The 21,610-nt window shown below is 32.4% G+C and overlaps 6 protein-coding genes across 9 annotated transcripts in view; 3 read left to right on the top strand and 3 right to left on the bottom strand.

Annotated features, from left to right (window-relative positions):
• The window catches only part of LOC132914836 (uncharacterized), a 116,885-nt gene that overhangs the window by 8,057 nt on the left and 87,218 nt on the right, over positions 1 to 21,610 (top strand). The window lies entirely within an intron of this gene.
• On the bottom strand, positions 7,090 to 11,046 carry LOC132914785 (ubiquitin-conjugating enzyme E2 J2-like). The gene is made up of 5 exons (XM_060974187.1): positions 10,715 to 11,046; positions 10,322 to 10,604; positions 9,672 to 9,906; positions 9,472 to 9,600; positions 7,090 to 9,396 (listed from the first exon to the last, which is right to left on the bottom strand). The coding sequence occupies exons 2-5, from the start codon at positions 10,435 to 10,437 to the stop codon at positions 9,184 to 9,186; spliced, it is 693 nt and encodes a 230-aa protein (XP_060830170.1). The 5' UTR covers positions 10,438 to 10,604; positions 10,715 to 11,046; the 3' UTR covers positions 7,090 to 9,183.
• On the top strand, positions 11,849 to 13,651 carry LOC132914786 (transmembrane protein 98-like). The gene is made up of 4 exons (XM_060974188.1): positions 11,849 to 12,307; positions 12,390 to 12,499; positions 12,577 to 12,709; positions 12,778 to 13,651. The coding sequence occupies exons 1-4, from the start codon at positions 12,152 to 12,154 to the stop codon at positions 13,051 to 13,053; spliced, it is 675 nt and encodes a 224-aa protein (XP_060830171.1). The 5' UTR covers positions 11,849 to 12,151; the 3' UTR covers positions 13,054 to 13,651.
• LOC132914781 (ATP-binding cassette sub-family F member 2) lies at positions 13,190 to 17,530 on the bottom strand. 4 transcript variants are annotated; one of them, XM_060974179.1, is made up of 9 exons: positions 17,509 to 17,530; positions 16,377 to 16,564; positions 15,892 to 16,295; positions 15,658 to 15,821; positions 15,349 to 15,576; positions 14,869 to 15,256; positions 14,593 to 14,784; positions 14,315 to 14,518; positions 13,190 to 14,236 (listed from the first exon to the last, which is right to left on the bottom strand). In XM_060974179.1, exons 2-9 carry the CDS (start codon positions 16,555 to 16,557, stop codon positions 14,096 to 14,098), a joined length of 1,902 nt encoding a protein of 633 aa, XP_060830162.1. In that variant the 5' UTR covers positions 16,558 to 16,564; positions 17,509 to 17,530; the 3' UTR covers positions 13,190 to 14,095. The 4 variants fall into 4 exon arrangements, with proteins under 4 accessions (XP_060830162.1, XP_060830163.1, XP_060830160.1 ...); XM_060974180.1 differs by lacking the exon at positions 17,509 to 17,530 and adding an exon at positions 17,414 to 17,434; XM_060974177.1 differs by lacking the exon at positions 17,509 to 17,530 and adding an exon at positions 17,156 to 17,322.
• On the top strand, positions 17,902 to 19,842 carry LOC132914784 (gem-associated protein 2). Its single transcript, XM_060974186.1, has 5 exons — positions 17,902 to 18,295; positions 18,384 to 18,468; positions 18,577 to 18,735; positions 18,804 to 19,091; positions 19,650 to 19,842. The coding sequence occupies exons 1-5, from the start codon at positions 18,189 to 18,191 to the stop codon at positions 19,740 to 19,742; spliced, it is 732 nt and encodes a 243-aa protein (XP_060830169.1). The 5' UTR covers positions 17,902 to 18,188; the 3' UTR covers positions 19,743 to 19,842.
• Positions 19,121 to 21,435, bottom strand: LOC132914787 (ubiquitin-like protein 4A). The gene is made up of 3 exons (XM_060974189.1): positions 21,189 to 21,435; positions 20,373 to 20,478; positions 19,121 to 20,297 (listed from the first exon to the last, which is right to left on the bottom strand). The coding sequence occupies exons 1-3, from the start codon at positions 21,234 to 21,236 to the stop codon at positions 19,999 to 20,001; spliced, it is 453 nt and encodes a 150-aa protein (XP_060830172.1). The 5' UTR covers positions 21,237 to 21,435; the 3' UTR covers positions 19,121 to 19,998.

The raw sequence follows: 21,610 nt of genomic DNA, 5'->3' as shown, positions 1-21,610 counted from the left end.
ATGTATATTTTCTTACAAGTTCACCTTTAACTTCACTATTATAAGTGGCCGGAAGTCGCAATAATTTATTCCTCATCGAATTATCATCAAATAATGTAAATACTGTAAATATTCGAAACTCATTAAATATTAGAATCTTTTCCTAACTTAGATTGACGAAAAAATTCCTTTGAAAAATTTCTTCTCATACACATATATAATATATTTATACTGTCAGAATAGAAATTATAAATTAAAATTCTCGGTGGAGATCCTTAGTTTATAAAAACTTTTTCTTTCAAGTTTAACATTTTCTTTAAAATTATTCTAGATTTATTGACTTATACCGATTGGTTTTATTAATTATACTAATAACTACACTCCACTGGGATATTTTTATATAATTCTCGATATATTTTTATTAAGAATTAATATTAAAACTTTACAAAAAGTTTCCTATAATATGTGAACACTTAGATTTCCATTCCTTAAAACGATGCCAAAGTGCATTTTTTAATACTATCTATCAGCGTGCACTTGCACAACTTTCTAATGTACAGTATTTTTATATCTATTGCGAGAATTGCAATAAAATTATTGAATATATAAATCTCTCTTGTACCTTGATAATCCCTTCCTCTATCTTTCTCAATTTCTCAATTTACAAATTTAATATTAATGAAAAATGAAAATTACAATTTCTTAAATTACAGGATATTTCTCAAATACTTAATTCGATATACTAGTATATATCAGATATTAAAATTATATTAATTACTATACACATTATACTACAAAAATATTTATGTTAAATCATTGACCAAGAAGAACAATGTGATTCCAAACTTTTACAACTCTAAATTTTGCAATTCCAATCTCCCATAATTGGAAGAATCTTAGAAATGCGCGGAATAATTCCAAGTATTTACAGAGATGCTCGAAGTATTAAAATTTGACATATGCTTTCACGCTCAGTACCCAACATCAGAGTTCCAACAACGCCGGAAGTTCTATCGCGGAAGCGCGCGACGCTCAAAGTGCGGGGATGGTCGCGTAATGCTCAGCTGACGTCACGAAAACTCGTAACGAGTTCAGACGCGAAATGTATGGATATTCCCAGATCGTAAATTCAAAGAAGCATCGTGGAAAGACGAGGAACGACAGGCGAAGCGGAGTAGGGACGAAATAGCATCGGAGGAGAGCCGATAAATAATTTACCACACGTCAGCCGATGGCAGGCTTAATGGATTAGACGAGCCAGTGCAAATATTATTGCAAGGAAACGGCAACTAGCGACGCCCAGTTTGTCCGATTGGCTAAAAACGATGTCAACCGCCAGTCTTTTGGCCAATCAACATACACCGGATGTTCCTTTCGATCTTTTCGACATGTTATTCCCTCCACTATTCCTCTTCCATATTAGAAGGACACACAATCTTATTTCTTCTAACGGAATGTTCAATTCGATTTCTTATGTTTATTTCATTCTGTTTTATAGTGTTGAATTAAGAGGGGATTTTTAATAAATTTTGAATGATCGTGTTGTATGAATAGATTAAGATTCGAGGACAGAGGTCCACCTGAATGTGGTACCTAGTTTAATGCTTCCGTTGAGAAAACAGATCTCTTCCAGCCACTTGCATAATAATTTACTAATTGATCTGATACTCACTAGTCTTCCCCATTTCCCTTCCATGTTAGAAGGATATCTTACTTCTTCTGGTGAAATTTTCAATTCAATTCCTGATGTTTGTTTCATTTTCACCTATAATGTTTAATTGGGAGAAAATTTGAAATAAATTTTGAATAGAGGTAGGAGTTCGGTTCAATACATTACCTGATTCAATGTTCCCTTTGGGAGGATAAACTTCTTCGATGCTTTTATACCATAGGTCATCAATTGTATTGATATGTACCGGGTTCTAAATTATAAATTTCTATCGCACAAAACGATTTTGCAATTACGCATCAAATAGAACAGTCAGTTATCTTATAGTCTATAAAATACACTTGTACAATGTTGATTGTTTTGGTTACCAATCTTATTACTGTTGAATTAGAAGATAGATATGTATTACAAGAAAGATTTTTTCTTAGAAGGGAAAAAAGAGTAGCTGCTATCTCTTCGCTTTTCTCTTTTCAAAACGCAGTCGTGAGTGAATTGGAAGCGTACTTGTGATCGTAAAGCAGCCGACCGGTAGCTGGAAGACCTGTCACATTCTCCCATGGTGATCCCAGAAATCTGAGAAACCACCTAACCTAAACATAGCGACCCACCACGCTTCACCGGTTTATTTACGAACGCGAGAACTCGATGGAAATCCTGCCATCGGCGTCCGTGACTGTACTATGTTTTTCTACTTCATTTTCTTCTTCTGTTTCTTCTTCTCCGTTTCGTGGATAGAAGACTTTTTAATTTAATACATTGATAATGTTATATATTCATTGATGACGAAAACCGCTCAAAAAGTATAGAATTAGACAAGATTTAGGGAACTTGCTCTAGGCTTACGTTGATTAAAATCTGCAGAAAAGTATTTAGAATAAGTTTCAAGGTGAGATTCATGTGAAGATAATATCTACTCGTTACATAATAAGATAAGTTTCCCATATAAGTATAAATCTTTTCCAATAAGTCGGTAATCAATAAATTTACAATAAATCAGTAAGTTTACCATAAGTTTCCTAATTTTGAAACTCTAATATTTCATCCAGTATCTAGCAATTTCTCGTCTTGTCCAAAAATCAGCACAAGATAGATATATACTTGAAACGAAGAACGTTTGGAAGCTGACAAGGTGGACGGTCGAGTAGGCAGATAGAGGCTATGCAGGGGCTAGATACGGTGGAAAGGTTAAACATCTGTTCTCTGTCTTTTCCTACTAAATCACCGCAATTTCTGTCACTCCTTTCGTTTTCCCCCAGGATGATGAATCGTCCGTCGTTAGTGCCAAGTACGACCACCACCTCCTCCACTCTCCTCACTCGCACACCATGTATATATATCTGTATAGGGGCGATCCAATGGCACGGTGCTCCGTTTTACGCGGCCAGTAAACCGTTTTGCGACGGGCTGCGCCACTCCAATGGGACGTAGGTAAATACACCGGCAAAGGAACCACCCTGCTGGTTATACTTCGTCGCAGGCACATGTCGATAAAAATAGAAACCGGCCAAATTTTCATCCATTCTCTAACTGAACCTTCAATAACACAGCGTTATTTAGAAGTTGCATATCCATGTATCATTGGGCAGACTGAAAATCATAGTAGTATAAGATTTTCAATTTAGTTAGGTATTTTCAATCTTATAAGTGTCATAATTAATTAAATTATAACTTGTCTACTATGATCCGTATGTATCATTTGAATAAGTGGATATTTATGTATATTTAAATTTTTATAAGCACCTATAACTGAAGAGATAGTTGTATACTTTAAACATTTTATATAATTTTACATGCTATATGCTGTCGATACATTTTTACACCTTCAAGTTCCTCATAAATACGCAGTCTGCCAATCAATCATAATTTTCTTTTATAGAAAAGATTAATTTCCTCATTCGGTACCTTTCATAATCTATAAAAACAGAAATTAGTTATCAATCTGATTTTCTTAATAATATCTTATTAATATTTATTTATTAAGACATTAACGATACTTTTTGGCCAAAGAAGCATTTCAGTCTGGACGGAAAAAGTATTACAGGAAACGGTCCCAGCTGAAAACCGGAGGCGGGGTAACTTAATAAAAGGCGCGTTCTCTAAGCGGGAACATCGACATACATAATTCGGTAGCCGATTTAGTCAAGCTTTCCTGTGGCATTCTCGAGGAACACAAATACCAGTGGCAACTAATTAAGCCGCGTAATGAGCTCGTCCCCGCCAGTTAATTATTTTCGAAATCGTTTTTTCGACTGCTGAGGAAATGGATACCAGGAACGGTTTCCTCGAACTGTTCCTAATCGACTCACGACCTTCTAAATCACACTGCTACATCTTGTACCAATTTATACAAAATGACCCTCTGAAGGATTGTTAACTGCATGCTTCCTTCTGATATAGTGTAATTAATAAATATTTGACATCTTTTTTACAAAATTGTGAACACAATTGTTAATAAACACGAAAAGAATTATTTTCTCAGTATAATCCTAGCTTGTGGTTGAAGTATTTTAACTGCAAATATTGTTATGAAAAAAAGTATGATAATATCTAGTTACAAATTTGAAAGTTTAGTAAACTTAGATTAAATCTGACAACATAGAATATAGAACACAGAAATGCCGAAAATTGAATTCCGTCATGGAATAATGTTGGGTCCTTATACAAGATCCAATCGTCAGGACACTAAACAATTGTTTGGCCACACACTGCTTCTATGACAAAAGGCATCGTAATGAGTGTTGATTGAGGTCTTGCCGCAGCCAACTTATTCACTAGACATTGCTCCTTCTAATTACCATCTTTCCAATCGATGTAGCACGCCTTATCCAATACCCACTTCCAATTAGTTGATGAGATAATAAAATGGCTCGAATCTTGTCTAAAGACGCAGCATTCTGCCGTGATGGAATTTATTACTTGCCTGATAGATCACTTAAAGTTAATCAACGGCCAATACTTTTTGTATTGTATTGTTTTTTAAATAAACTATGAGCTTAACTGAAAAATTTAGATTATTCATTAGTATACCTAATGTTTCAATTGTAAATATAGTAATCAAGAGTAATAGAGTAAAATTTAATTGCAAATTACTAAATCTAGTAAATTTAGTGATTAAATCTAAGAATATAGAATGAAATAGAGACACGTCGCGGACATGTGCGTCTTATTTTCGCAGGATTTCAGGCATGACCAAAGTATCCTGGCGCCTGGTTCGATGATTTACTTGCAGGAGGCGGTCTCCAGGCGAAAAGAAGTCGGGAAAAGGGATGTTGGGATCGCTAGAGAAGGAGCGTATAAACGACTTCCTTATTATTTCTTGATTAAATAAATTGCTGTTTGCTTCTTTTGCGGCATATTTTCATAGATTAAGACGGATCTTCGTGAAACTGGTGTACAGGAAGCTTTCGAGGCAGCTGCATTATTGTTTGAACGCAAGGAACACGGGATGCCTCGAAATTTTGATTTACCACAAAAATTTCTTGAAGTCATTAAAAATCTGTGACTTTGAGCGGAAAAGAAGAAGTTAAAACATTAAAATAATATTTAACCTAGATGCATTTCAGTTATATTAGAAATTAGGAATTATTTATGTTGAAGTGAGGAAAATGTTGCGAATTACTTATATTGAAAGTTTGGAATTATTCATATTAAAAAATTAGACATTACTTACGTTAAAATCTGAAAACTTCTATTACCAGTAAGATAAGTATTAAAATAAAATGGTACCCGATTACGCAAAACTAGAAAAATAAAAATATAAGATGTATGTATTTCACTTAGAAATATAAGGTACATACACATTCAGATATTTTTAAGTAACTAGTATATAGTTACCGAATTTATAGATAAATAACGTTTAAAAATGCAGTAGTCAGGCGCCCACAGTATTTACAGAATTTAATGGTTATTATGACCATATACCATTTGCAATTAATAGTATGTCGAGTGCAACAACATCAAATCTTCAAATAGATCTATTAATTATTATCAGTTTTTAGTCAATGTGGGAGCCAAACCACAATGAATATGTACCTCATATTTCTAAGTTTCTAAGTTTTACGTAGTCAGGTGTTATTTTATTCTAATATTTATATTATTTAAACCTCTTTGATATCGTCGAATACCTATAGTTAAATGTGCTATAATAAAAGCAATAGCCACATTCCTTTCCTAAATTCATCGATTTAGGCACATGAACTTCTTTTTTGCAATTTCTATCTCCCGCCATTTTGCCTTTCTAATATGCTACATAGCCTACAACACTACTATGACGGGCATGAATCGATTGAGACCTGTAAAGTTAGAATTGATTAAAGTTAAGGCATTTTTAAATTACAGGAATTCGAATAAACATATATACATGCATACGTTAAGACCAAACACAATACTCTCCTCCTAATGTAGTCAGTAAAAATTAGAAATCTGGTAAGCTTAACTGCCAACGTTCAAAATTAAGAAACGGCGCCCAACCTAATCTCAAACTTATTTAATTTCAAAACCAAATTACTTTACATTTCTTAAAAAAAATATAAAATTTGTTAAAAAATAAAGAATTGTTAGTTCAGGATTCCCTTACATTGTTTATATTAATTATATTAATTCCTCAAATTATCATAATTCAAATATTCTTCATTTATTATCCTAGTTGATATTCATTCATCTACGTTCGAATTCCGAGTACACGGCTCCAGAGGCAGAAACGAGTAAACGTAGAATCGGTACGAAAGTAAAAGACGGCTTCACAGGATGCATCCTTCCTCCCGACCGCACTCAAACAAGGGAGCATTGAAAGAAAATTCTAACTGTTTACCATCTCGGTAAACTGCCACTGCTCCCATTCCCTTTCTTCCTTTTCGATCGACAAACCGTTGAATGGTTCTTTAAACAATCCTCGAAGATGCTACATACACATACACATATGTATGCGATCGATTTTAATCGTAACCCATCAGGTGTATCGATAGTCGATAATACTCGGTAATACTCTATAAAAATATTTAATATTATTCCAATGAACTTTATTCTAGAGGACACCAAATTTGTGATTTTTTTAAAATAACTTATACTAATTTTTAATAATCTTCGCGCTTTGAAACATTTTTGGATTTAGCTTGTCAGAAACTATCACATCAAACTCAAAAGAAGTTATAAATTCGTTGTGCCCCAAAACGAAGTTCAGCCAAATATTCTTCAAATCGTAAATCGAAGCTGTAATTAAAAATGCGAAATTAAAGTTAAAAAATTATTTCAAAAAGGATATTTGGATACGAGAAATAAGATGTTCTTGAATATTTGAAACCTAACAATGAAATATAAATATTTCTTTCAAATTTCTCTAGTATACTGCATTTTTCTGCGTGTTCGATATTGTGACTACGTAAGTCAAATAAGACATGTAATTATATTAGCATCGTTGTGATATGCTTTACATATATAAAAAATTCGATGACTATTTCTTTATTTATTATAGTATATTATATATCTGTATATAAAAAGGAAATAGATGATACACAAAGCGTAAATTGTGTGACGAAAAATAGATTCGAAAATTGTATCACGACGACATCTGTAAGTGTCAATCTTAAACTACAACCACAATTTTTCGCCTAATATAAAGTAGCTATATTTTCTAATCATATATTATTTACACGTTGAGTAATAAAATAAAAGTAGTTTTTCATGTATACGAGTGAATAGAAGTTATATAACATAAATTTTATACGGAGGCAGAAAATTATAACGAATGTCGATAACAAGTGAAAATACAACTTACTTCAGATTTTGTTTTACAACTAAAAGTGAATGATTTCCTCTTTTATCAATAATTGAACAAAATTAATCTAATTGGAAGAGAAAACGATCATTTCTTTGTAAAAATAACGCACCAGAAAAAGAAATACTCGTTAGAACGTAGAAGTTGCTTTTAAACACATTGCGCTTCAAGATGGCGTAAGGAAATTAACGAAAAAGAGCGTGAAGGTTTCATTTTCAAATTCTGTTCGTATTTCAATTTTCGTATTTCAGTGTTAATAAATCATTCTGGGTGTACTACACTGGTTGTTCACTAAATTTGTTGTTAAAATATTGGAAATACTTGAATTCTTAAAATTAAGTAAATTAATCAGCTTGTACATTAAATATTTAAAAATTTTAAATTATTTCCTTTCTCTTTTCTTGTTTTTTTTCTTTTTTTTTAACAAACATATCGAATAGCAAGGAAGCAAAAAAATAAACATCTTTTTTCGTGTAGAAAAATTATTACATTATTTTTAATCCATAAATAAAACCGACGCAGTTCCTTAACATAAATATCGTTTCACGGATTATATGTCAGTTCTGTTTCCATGAATATAGTTTCGTACACATTACCAATTGTTAATTACTCGGTAAAGTATAATCGTAATGTGTTAATCTGCGAGTTACAATCAAATCTCATTTTCTTTTTTTTCTTCCTTTTTTCAATCACGCCGGGTGACAGGAAAAGTACACTACATCCAATAAAGCGATGATAACCGATTCGAACGAAACTTCTGAGCAAGCTGAGAACACACAACATGTATATTCAAAGAATCGATTTCTCTAAAATTATCTCTCGAAACAGTTAAACAACGAATACTGACACTGATCTGTTAAATTTCTTTGCTTCTTTTTAACTATTGCACACGTCTTACTAGTCTACTACACGTATTTACAAGATCGGTACTTTTCATCAATGATACAAGCTATTTTCTACTAAGCTTAGTTCGATTCAGTTAGAAATTTTGACTGTTTTTCATTGGCACATCGCAGAGACGAACTTCTAATTATTTGTAAACGTATTCGGGAAGTTTTTTTTGTTGTTGAAGCATCGTGCGAAAAGTCCGTTGTGGATGTATGGAAAGAAAGATCAAGAATAGAAAGCAGTAGCAAGATTTGAATCTTCGCTGATTTACTTATAGCATTGGGAAGCTCCCACGAATTTACCTTATTACTCTATCTCTTTCATTTTCCCTCTATCCCCTTCTTATATCCTCGTACCATGTACTTACATAATTGTTCAAATAATCACAAAATATTTAGTTGAACTACACTTTGGAAATTCGCGTAACAGAACTTGACGGAAAGCCAATGTTAATCCGAAATTCGATTCGAATCAATTAACAGCGTTACGATTTGTTTTTCTTCCTTTTTTCTCTTTACAACTGGATAAAGAACTCAGTGACATTTTGTTTCATGATAAACGCTCACAGGTAGAACCCTTTGGGGAACTGTTACCGTAGTTTCGCGATCACCACATTTAAAATTTGCGAATATAGTACACAACTCGTATTTTACAAGTAACTTTGTTATAAAAATCTATCAAACGCCCGTGTGGTGGACCAGCATACTCGAAAACTAAGAGGTTAAATAGTACCACGTAGATTCGATATGGACAAACAGCCCCAAATCAGTTTCTAATACCTTTCTTCAAGATCTGCACGCATCGTTATCACAACATTTTTCCTCGTTCTTTTTTCTTTATCGAAAAGTATGCTATGCATTCATTTTTCTTTCACTTATTCCATGGCGACGCTCCATAATACGTATTTTACTGTGAAAGCAAATGCTGCGAATCCTATAATGACAACAAGATTGGTGAGCACACTGTACAATGGACTTTGATCCCTTTGAAGTTGATCGCGTAACAGCGACGAAACTTCTGAAGCCGTGGTCTGATGCCTTGCCTGTTTTTCTAATTCTTTTCTGTGTTCCAATTCTGCTTTTATTGCCTATGAAACATGAATTCCTCTACTAATTTATTTGGTATGGATCAAAAGTATATCATTTTGTAATATTAATGATACCTCAACAGTTTCTGGAAAAAGTTCACAGAACAACTTGTCCTTTAAATTGTACTCTAAACTCTGTGCAGCAAATTGTTTTTTCTCGTGATCAGATGTATTGATACTACCCATGGTAGGGCTATTTTCAATCTATCACAAGACAATACATTAGTATTGGATACATTAGAACTTAATATAATTATTAATGACTAATTACATACCATAAAACTAAGTAATCCTGTAAGAATAGTAGATACACTCCACGCTGGATTCCATGTATCAGGATGAAAGTCAGAAATAGACAAACACAATCTTGTATTGACCTTAAATCTGCCATTTGGAGTAGTCATATAAATGCTAGGAGGCTGGAATGGAAATTCTACTGGAAATATAAGTTTTCCATGATAAAATCCTCCTTCATAGGGAGTTTTTTCTGGACCCTTCACAACATAATGCCTAAAAAACATCATACAGTATCTATGTATAGACATTTATAATGACTCACAAAAATATTAGAATGCTTATAGAAACTTTTTATGAATATACTATGTTATACAAAACATTTTGAATTTTCTTTGGGAGATTCCTATTAAGATCATCTTTAATGTTTATTATATGTTTAAGATGGCTATACATTCTGTATATTAACTTTTTATTAGATATATGTTTACATTGAATGTCTTATTATTTCTATATACATTTTTTAATCAGTTTCAAATTTTATCACAGTGTCTTGTGAAATTTCAAAATGTTTTATACAACACATACAAATATACATAAAAGTTTCCTAAGGCAAATGTCCAAATACTTTTATAAGTCACTATGTATAACAGATTATCTCTTAATATACAAAAACATTTAAAACACATACCATTCTAATATATTCGAGGGTACTGGCTCTGCAACAACATATGGTACAGGATCCTTTTTAAGACGTAAGTAGTCTTGCTTCAGTCTCGCTGTTGCACTATTCGTTGTCCTATTCATGTTGTATACAAAATGTTTTGTGAATTGTTTCTAATTCTCTATTCAATTGACTTTTTCTTTTTAACCTCTCTGTTTTAAAATATATTTCTCTGAACAACTTTTTACAAAACTTTTCTATGTTGACTCTGGGACAAGTGTGACACCTTTTGTTTAAGTTTCACACTGAACTAAAAAATGTATAGAAATTATGTTTCACGTGATAACCTGAAACGTCGATTTTCTTAAATTTTTAAATGTATTGCATTGCTTGGATATCACGTTCAATGTATTACCTTACCTGGTAACCGAATAAAAAAGAAATTTGCAACTTTAAGAAAGATAGGTTATATTCTCTTCGAAATTCGGCAACGTAAATACAGATGAGTACGCAAGTTGAACAGAGTGGACTTGTCGCGAAATTGTTCGTGATAATCTCGCCTTTTCACTTACAGAATATTCACGAATGACACTAAATTTGACAGCAACTCTTTCATGACAGAAAACATATGACTATGAAATACACTGAATTATTTCATTTCGCAACAGTGCTGCCAAGTATTATAATATGATTATAATTATTGGCTGATCGAGTGATAAATCATTTTTCCTTTGCTATTGAATTATTTGTTTTATTTATTATTTCCTTTTCATTAGTTTATAAAAAAATTATGATGATTCAAATTTTGTTATCGATGCTTTTAAGACTTCGGTAATGATTATTTATTGAATAGAATTTTATAGAAAATATAATTAAAGAAATAAATTGCATTCTATATTTAAAAAAATTGTAATTATAAGATTGTTAAAAAATATAGAGTAATTATACATATATAAGAATTAAAATGGGAGGCTTCAGGAAATACAAGTTTAGATGTTTGAATTTCTAAAATAATAAGTTTAATAGATAAGTAATTACAGAACTTAATTGTCACTCTAAAACAAAAGTTTTTAAATTCCTGCTTTCAAAAGTTATCTTTTCGTTTATTAATATCATAAATCACAAGATCGATCATTTCCAAAAATTCGATGAACTTTTAAACATCGATTAAAAAATAAATCTACGTATTAATATTTTATAAATATTATTATTACCATTAAGGAAACATTGTTATTTAAAAAATGATTTTTTCGAAACTATAAAAGCTATATTCGCATAATAAATAAATACTAAATATTTTTTGTAAATTAAATAGGATAACTGTTAACATTCGTTCATAGTTTTAGTATTTGTTAGAATTCCCTAGATATTAACTTTCATAAAAAAATAATCACACAGATCCAAAAATGTGTATACATCCATTAAAACATACTTCTAAAAATGTAATAAAGAAATTCCTACCAAAAATTCTTTCTAATTTTTAAATAAACAAAATGAGAAAAGAGGAGAACTTATTTAATATTTCATTCTTTTTACGGATTTACCGATTATGATCATATTCTTCATAGATTTCCTCTGTATAGGCATGAAATACTACAAAACCACCTGTTAATATGATTCCCGAATTACATAACATGACTTACAAAAGCTACAATCAGGAATTATTTTTTATGAATAGAGCTTAAGATTCGTGACAGTCTCCGCCTCCCACCGACTGTCACCGGGAAACTCGACGCTGTTTACAGTTTTGACACAAGAAAAATAGTTGAAACAGTATTCATGAACTATTTAAAAGGATTTAGTTAATTAAAAGGTTCATTTGAACAAAGTAATTGAATTGTCAAACTCATCTGAAAAATGAGTTCTCCGGTGTCCATAAGTAACACTGGTCCCACAACTAGTGCTACAGGAATGGAAACAGTAGTAGCTGTTGCACTTGGTGCACTTGCTGCTGTTTTCCTTGGTGCACTCTTAGTATTACTAGTAATATGTAAAAGACAAAGATGTTACTATGTAAGTTATATACTATAAGTCACATATATATTGTTTATTTTCTCTTATGAAACATGGTAAAATCTGTACAATTGCATTTCAGAATCAGAAAGACTCTCCAGATCTAAGCTCAGACTTGCTAGAGGGAGAAAATTTCTCTGGTTTAGGCTTAGATGTTTGGGAAAGTGAAGAATGGTTAGCTGGTGCAGAGAGGTATAGAGCGTTTGTTAATATCTAGAGATGAGACTCTGAATTAGTTACTCAATGGTGAAATTTTATGGATAATGCAGATGGGTTGATGATGCTACTGGTTTAGCTCCACTATGTATTGCTGTATTAAGATCGTGCCATGCTTTGGCTTCCAGTCTTACTGCTATTGCAGGCACAGTAAACAGTAAAACTGTCCCATTGGAGATAGTGGATGTAAGTGTATACTTCCTTATTCCATAGTAACACTCAATGCTAAGAATTTGTATATTTGTATTCATTAGGTTGCCAGACGTATTCCACCTCGAGTTGACGATGTGGTTAGAAGCTTGTATCCACCATTAGATGCAAGATTATTGGAAGCCAGAGTAGCAGCATTGGTATTGGCTGTTACACACCTGGCATTAGTGACTAAGCATGGAGTGTCCAAGAGTCATGCTAGAAAATTAGCATTTATTGATCAAGCTTTAAGTGATATGGATTCCCATTTATCAATCTTAAGGAATGCTGCATTGGCACAGGAGGTGGCTTGTTCTGTTCCAGCTTCAACACCAGTTTGACCTTCAGTTTATCTCCTAATCCACAAGAATCTTCACCAGTATTTACAGTTTCTATGTTTCTCATGGTTTTGGATCCTTATACTAGACTCTATTAGGCTCTACGTGAAATTGAAAGTATACGCAACATTACAAAGTGTTTCATATTATGTATTTCTTTTCCTTTTTTTATTATATCAAGGTCCAAAACCCAATAGTGCAACTTCGAGTTTTCTATCGACAATATTCAGTGTATTTTCATGTAATCATAGTTGTTACAAAAATGCATACTTTACTTCCGTGACGTATTAAAAAATATTGTAAGATATATAATATATATAGATTTAAACATTTTTCACGACGAAAGAACCAGAGATATACTACTTCTTGTGATATGGATATCCGCGAGACTTTAGTCTTCCATGATGTTAATACTAGATCAAAGTATTTATGTATAATGTCAGATGAAAAGTTCTATTCGAGAGAAATCGTGTCGTTTTATCGATTATATTAAGTATTTATAACTGTTTGTACACATCCATATATTTTTTTATATACCAAGAATCAAATTAATTTATAGCTAAATATGACTTTATAATAAAGCTAAATTGCAAGAAAAGAATTCGAGTATTTGTTGTGTATTAATAATACTTAAACGTGTTTTATTTATGTAGTTCTCTTAAGTAATCTATTTATATATATACATACATATACATATACGTATGTAAACATATATATATATATATATATATATATGTATATATATGTATATATATGTGCAATCTATAATTTTTCGTAGTACGGTAGTAATATCGGATCTCTAAATTAATAACATGGCAAACATCCACCATGAATCGATATCGTCAGCTATTACAGAGTAATTCGCTGCTTATTATTTAAATAAATTAACTAAAAAATCTTCGATCACTGATAAACGCTACACAGCAGCGCAAAGTCAGCAATAGACACAAAGATGTCCGAAACAACGAGGACAGATTACTATAACGGAGAGAGAGAAAATATACTTGGAAAAAAATTGGACAAAGCATATTACATATTATTCAAATTATTTGCTTCTGTGCATCTCCTTTTGTCTCTTCTGGTTGTCACTAAGCACTTTGGTCTTCAGATGCTCTTTGTAATCTAATATATTTCCACTCCATTTCGTGACTGTACCATTTTCACAAACCCAAATTTCCTCTGCCACCTAATAAAACGAATAGATATTATATAATCAAATGATTAATGGATTATATACCTAGTCTTTTTAAACAGCAGTATATACCTGATTGATTAATCTGAAATCGTGAGACACAAGCACCATTCCACCATCAAAATCATTAATTGCATCAGCTAATGCATCAATTGTTTCCATGTCTAAATGATTGGTCGGTTCATCAAGCAGTAATAGATGAGGCACTTGCCAAGCTAACCATGCAAAGACCACTCTACAACGTTGACCATCGGACAATTGTCTTATTGGGCACACCTATATGCACAAAAAGAAAATATTATTTTCTGAACCTCAATAATAGGTACTTAAGCTTTTATAAATAATTATACCTGCTGACGACCGGTTAATCCATAACGACCAATGATTTTCCTCATTTCTTCTCGTTCTTTAACATCCGGGAAGGCTTTCATCATGTAATCCAAAGGCGACATATCTAGATCTAATAATTCATGTAAATGTTGGTGGTATCTCCCGATTCGAAGATGACTGTTCTTACGTATCATACCACTAGTTGGAACTAACTGTAATTATAAATTAATATGTAATTTTGTATATATAAATATTCCTTTTTTAATTTCCGTAGATGGTGGTTAATTGGAACTTACATCTCCATATAATAATTTTAAAAGAGTACTTTTTCCAGCTCCGTTTGGTCCAACTAATGCAATTCTGGTGTCTAAATCTATACCAAATTCTAGATTTTTATAAATCCAAGGTGAATCTTCGTTGTAACGAAAACTAACGTTTTGAACCATAATAACAGGGGGTGGAATAGTTCCGCAAGAGGGAAAGTAGAAGTTCAGTACTTTGTCATTGACTACTTTTTCTGTGAGACCTTGTGCTACCATCTTTGCCAGTGTTTTTTCCTTAGATTGTGCTTGCCTTGCTAGTTTTGCAGATCCATGTCCAAATCGAGCTATATAATTCTTCATGTGTGCAATTTGATCCTGCTCCCAGTTATACTGCTTCACTTGATTCTCCAGTAATTCCATTCTAACATAGAGAATTCATATTAATATTCTCATTTGTATTTAGCAAGAATATAAGTTTCATTGATCTTTCTGTTATGTCTAATTTCAATTTACCTTGTCTTCACAAACGCTTCGTAATTACCACCATAATATTTTAGTTGCTTTTTATTGACATGGATGATATTTGTACAGATGCCATTGAGGAAATCTTGTGAGTGAGAAATAATGACCAAAATTCTTTTGTATGTTTTCAATTCCTCTTCCAACCATACACAAGCATCCAAATCTAAGTGATTGGTAGGCTCATCCAATAATAATAAATGAGGTTTCACGTATAAAGCTCTGAAACAGAATAAAACAGCCTTAGTAGATCATTGTACACATATGCAAACTCTTCTATTCACAGATAATTAGATAGTTAACCTTGCAAGAGCAATTCGCATTCGCCAACCTCCAGAGAAATCTTTGGTAGGTGTTTTCTGCATTTTTGCAGTGAAACCCAAACCATGTAAAATATGAGCAGCGCGAGCTTCTGCCGTATCAGCGGACATATCCTCTAACCTTTCATAGACATCCATGAGTTGTTCCTATTTAGATAAAATCTGTTAAATATTAAGTGTCAGTAAAAAAAGCAAGATATACAAAGTAAGAACATACTTGAGCATCTTCTTCTTCGCATTCTACTAGCTCTTCTGCCAGTTTCTCTAATCTTATACGCTCCTCATCTACCTCCATCACACAATCTAAAGCTGTTTTATCGCTAGCAGGCATTTCCCTGGTCAGATGAAAAATGTCAATCTGATCAGGAATAGGAACTTCTCGATTTCCAAGTACAGCTAATAAAGTAGATTTCCCAGAGCCATTAAGTCCAAGCAAGCCATAACGTCTGCCGCAGTTTAATTCCAACATAGTATCCTGCAGCAGTTCACAGCCATGGAAAGTAATAGAAAAATTAGATATTTTTATATCACGACTTCGGGGGTGTGAAGCCAATGATCCTGTACACGAACGTGCTTCAGCATTCAATCTTGCATCTGCTTCCAGTTTCATACACAGTGCCTCTATAATAACATCAATGAATCAAACTCTCAATTACAAGACCTTTGATAACATTTTTGCCTTTTAAAGACTTCTAATTTTACCTTCTGCACTAACAGGCAACCCATTGGTTCCATTTTGAATGATTCCCACTCCAGGACTGGACTCCTTACCATCCTCCACAGTCTTGTTCTGATTATTCTGAGGTGGCTTCTTGCCTGATTGACGAGCTTTAGCTGCTTCCTTCTTTTTTTGTTGCTGTTTCTTTTTTGCGTCGGACGGCATGATTCGTCTGAAATTCGATTAGATACTTGGAGCGTCGTTTCAACGGTATGAGATATGTGGTACAAGATACGTGTTATGTAAGTCGGAGGTTAGGAACACGATCACACGTGCGTTAGAAAGTAAGATCGGAGCAGAGTAATGTCAAATTCGAAAACTGAAAAACTTCCATCGCCGTAAACGGCTCGTTACATGAGCCAACCAACGAGTGCGACGAAGAGATACATAGGCAAGAGGGGGACAAAACAGGGCGATAGAAGAAAGAGAAAGACACATATAGTGGACCTGGGATACAGAAACCGTGATTCTTATTGCATTTCTCGAATTTCTTCTACGGCCAGATTTAAAGTTACCCGATAAAAATAACTAACTTATTAATGTTGGTTGTGCAATAAAAATAAGAAACGATTAACAGGGGAAAAAGAAAGATAACAGGGAAAAATAGAGACGAAGCACCTGCAATTGAGACAAAAGAAACGTTGGTTATTTTGCGATAGTAGCGGATGTTAGAAAAATTCTTAGAATTATTAGAAATTACTCGATGGGATGTTTATAGGTTATATTGGAGTAATGATTTTATAGTAGGTTCGAGATTTATTACCTAGTTGTGCGCCAAAAATCGAACGATCCGTGCAATACGCAAACACACGTGCATGGATAAAGGCAAAGCCGTCAAAGCGACATCATTCGTCAAATATAACTATTTGCTGTGGCAACTTTCCCCACTCTGCCACCAGAGGTCTATAGCATGCGAGACTCTTTCGTTAGGGCTTCGGCTCTAAGCGCTTTCTACAAATATACAACTATATGTAAAGATACAATGTATACAACTTCCAAAAGACGTCTCCTTATCCCTTACACACTGTGAATCACAAGCACAACTATGATTACACAAATGTCTCGATCATGGACCTACTCAGACGTAGCCGTATATGGGGGTGTACTTGTACCTACCGACCTGGCTTGAAATCAGACGGGCATACTATATATCCTATATGATAAAAGACATATGTTACCCAACAATACAACATACATACATAGTTCTATATATATACATATATCATTTATTACTCGTAATGTGTTAGACAATTTAAATAATATATTCCTTTTTAATGATTCAATCGATTTGGATAAAATATACATATATTCGAAGAAATTGAAGATCATGAATTCAGGTGTTGCGCGTTTTTCATTAATTATGTAAATGAATGCAGGAAGCAAAAATTAGATTATTCATATTTTCTTTTCAAAAATTATAAAAAATAAAAAGATTATAAGCAATTAAAAATCGTAAAAACCGAATATATCAAGCTAAAAGCTTAATGTTAAAAATAAAAAGTTCTTTTTCTTAGTATTCATTTTTTATTAAATAAAACGACTACTTTAACAAAGCGTTTATTGTCATTTTGAAATAAAAAAATGCATAATTTTTTTACATTGTCTGTATTGCAACTTTTTAAATTTTAGTTGCAACTGTCATGATCCTTGGTATTTATATTAAAGGGTGACCATAACCTAATCTGAAAGAAACAATATAACCTATAAATATACTAACATAAATGTTGTCTCCCACGAATAAAATTAATCTTATCGAATGAAAATTGAAAGTACCTATCTGTTATACAATAAACAAAATGACAGATTATTTAAGACAACCTGCTTTCGATGTTGGAGAAATTGACGAGGATATTAATTTGTCCTTGCCTCCAACTTCCGGAGAAGAATATATAAAAAGAGTAATGTAAGTAAGTTTCCAGAAAATAATCATAAAAAAATATTTTTAATAATTAGTAATCGAGAATAAAGAATTTTATATAATATTACTACAGAATAGAAACACAGAAATGTGCTGATATTGTAGTAGCTGACATTGATAGAAAACATTTTAAAAAACCTACGATTGATGTTGAACCTGTAAGTTTGCAAATGGATGCTTTAATATCATCTGTAAAAGAAGTATGAATTGTACACTAGCCAGAATTTGGATAATGTATAATAATCATGTAAACACAACCTTATAAGTTATCAGGCTGCATGGAGGCACCACCATGGCTGGGCCCTACGCTTGATTGGCAGTTATGTCAAGTGTCAGACTTTTCCAATATCAGACTATACATAAGTCAATTGAAAGATGAAATTCAGACATTGAAACGTAAATGGAAACCTCCAAAGATCGATATGGTATATATTAAAGTACTTTTCTACTATTTGCATATTTTAATATTACTGTTAACATTTTAATCTTACAGCCAAGTATTGATGATGAGAAAGGTTGGATCAAATTCTGTTCAGGTAATGATGAAGAAAATATACGGGTTTCTCCAACATTGGATGTTATTTTTTCTTTAAACCAACCAATGGTAGAACAAATATTAGAATATTTAGTTGAGCACATGGAAACGTTGAAAACGATTGAGTACAAATTGGGTCAATGGATATATGCATTGCTAGTTGTTCTAGAAATGCCACTAACTCCAGGAACATGTTCTTGTCTGCGTTCTTTGGCTAGAACCTGTTCTGTCATGCGCGCAAAATCGGTAATAATGGATTACAAATAACACTGTCCTTTATTTTTTAACAAATCAGTTTTATTGCGTATATTAAATTTGCCATTGACATAAATCAGAGAGTGAGTTAAAGAAGTAGTCTAAAAAGAAAGATACAATTATCATTTGTATTAAAAGAAAACATATAAATCGTTTACTAATTGTTTTGTAGATAACGTATCTTATAATAAGGAGAGAACCCCAACTCCAGTGTCGATTTAAATGAAAATTCTGAATCTGCATATCTTAAATACATACTTCTAAATTAATTATTAATATTATTATAAAAATTTTAGGATAGTACTTGCCATAAAGTGAATAATTTATATTTAATACATTGCATAAAAACTAATATGAACATCTGTTTTCAACATTTTCACTCTTTGTTGAATTTATTATTTTTGTATTTAATGTTATCAGTGAACACAGAAAAAAGAATTTATTACAGGCCCCAAAATTTCATTAAAATCAGATACACAAAGTTGAGGCCCCCTCCTTATTGATCTTAACTTTATCCGCTTCTTCCCTTTTTTCTATTTATTTTTTTAGAAGAAACTGGAAGTACATGAAATAGGGGCACTGAATTTATTTATATGCCTAGTTGCGCGATACTTTCGCCAATTGGACTTGGCCGATCCTTGAGACCTTTGATCTATTTTTTTTTTATTAAACTGCAGTTATTATTACTATACTTTATGTACGTTTTAATAAATTTAATAAAATCGACCTTTTAATACATCTATATCTTGCTCTTCACACGTCTTATTATTTACGATTATTTAAAATATACTACTGGTTATCAGGATATAATGAGGCAACGTTTTTTTCTAATTAAATAAAAGTGTATTACAATAATCAAATAATAAGCGAGAGAAGTTGAAAAACCGAAATTTTATTCTTAGGCTATATTCTCTTGGTCCTGGAGAAGTGCAGTCGCTAATCGTTCTAGATCATCGTAACTAAGGTTATTCACTTTATTCTTTAGGTCTTTTATCAACTCATTGGTTATCGACTCAGTTTCTGACTCTGTGTAATAATGCCTCAGAACTCTAGAAACTTCATCTCGTAAGATATATATGCCAGATTTGCTGTGTGAAGCTCTTCCCTCACTAGACCCTTCCTCTGCCTTTTTAATAACCAAAAGATTTAACTTGCTCCCATCCTTGATTCCTGGATAGAAACTCAATGGGTTTTCATCTGAAATATTTTTACACTATTGTGTTAGACTGCAAACTTAAAATTCAAATGTTTTTTTTATAGTTCAAACTTTACCAGCTAATGTCTTGCCCGTAAGCAACAGTCTCTGATGAGGAACATCTATGCCCAAGAGGTCACTGACTTTATGTTTTAACTGAAGAACTGTGTCTGAAGGTGTAATCTATTAAAAAACAAACAATTATTAATTATTTAGAATGACATGAAACCTGTTTAATCAATGACAAAATAGGTTACAGTAAAATCAATGACACAGGTTTCATAAACAGGAATTTAGACTGACAAAAGCAATAACTGACAATAGTTATGATCAATATGCAAATTTAGACATCTGAGAGTTCTAGTAGCATAAATCAGTCCACTGTTAGCTTTCATAAAATAGTGTTCTGTGTTTATTATAAGAAATTGAGTACATTTCTTCAAGTCATAAAAATATATTGTGGCAGAGATTAAAGTTGTAACTTAGTTAATTACAAAGCTAAGAGGGCAATATTTTTAAAAGCTGAAGTATATGCAATATGTGCAAATTCTCAAAATCTTGACTTACACCACTATGATTTTCAACCCATCATTAGTGTGTATACCACTCAGAAAATATGTATGCCAATGATTATTATTGTCAGTCACGGAATCCTGATTAACGAAAACAGTTGGTGATACTACTAACGTTACTCTATTAAGACTACTCTAAATAAAAAAATTCAAAAAGCTAATCTCCTAAGATGTGCAAAGTATTCTATCTGTAGGTTAAAAAAATTTCTAGAAACATCGTCGACGGCTCATCAATTGAATAGATATATCGCTTGATGTTTCTCGTTGTAAATAGAAAAATGGAAAATGGAAAAAATGGAAATCAAGCTGTTGTCTACTCACGTCAACAACGCATTCTTTCCCTTGAAGCTTCTTCACGATAACTTTCATGGTGTAACGTGCACGCCGGAGCGTCCTTAGACCAACACGACAGTGTAAAATCAAATTCTTCTCAAGAACGAGACCTTTAATGATACCGATAAGGATTGGAGCATTTTATTGTGAGGTTATATTTTGCGACACACGATATTACTAACACACGGCGTCATCAACTATTTCTACCGAGGACACGCGTACACATGTACACAGGTAGTCAGAATCCCTTGGTGCGAGGTCGATACTGGGCGAATTTTTATCGATACATGAGTTTCATCGAGATAATTCTATTTTTTTTCTTTTCTTCAAAATATCATTGAAATACCTAATCAAATATTTGTAAAATATTTTTAATTATTGTAAATTTCTTAAGTTTGACTAGATTATTC

Source organism: Bombus pascuorum, chromosome 15 (assembly GCF_905332965.1).
Source record: "Bombus pascuorum chromosome 15, iyBomPasc1.1, whole genome shotgun sequence".
In the NCBI taxonomy this organism is placed as follows: Eukaryota; Metazoa; Arthropoda; class Insecta; order Hymenoptera; family Apidae; genus Bombus; species Bombus pascuorum.
This window is presented reverse-complemented; position numbering and strand designations above follow the sequence as displayed.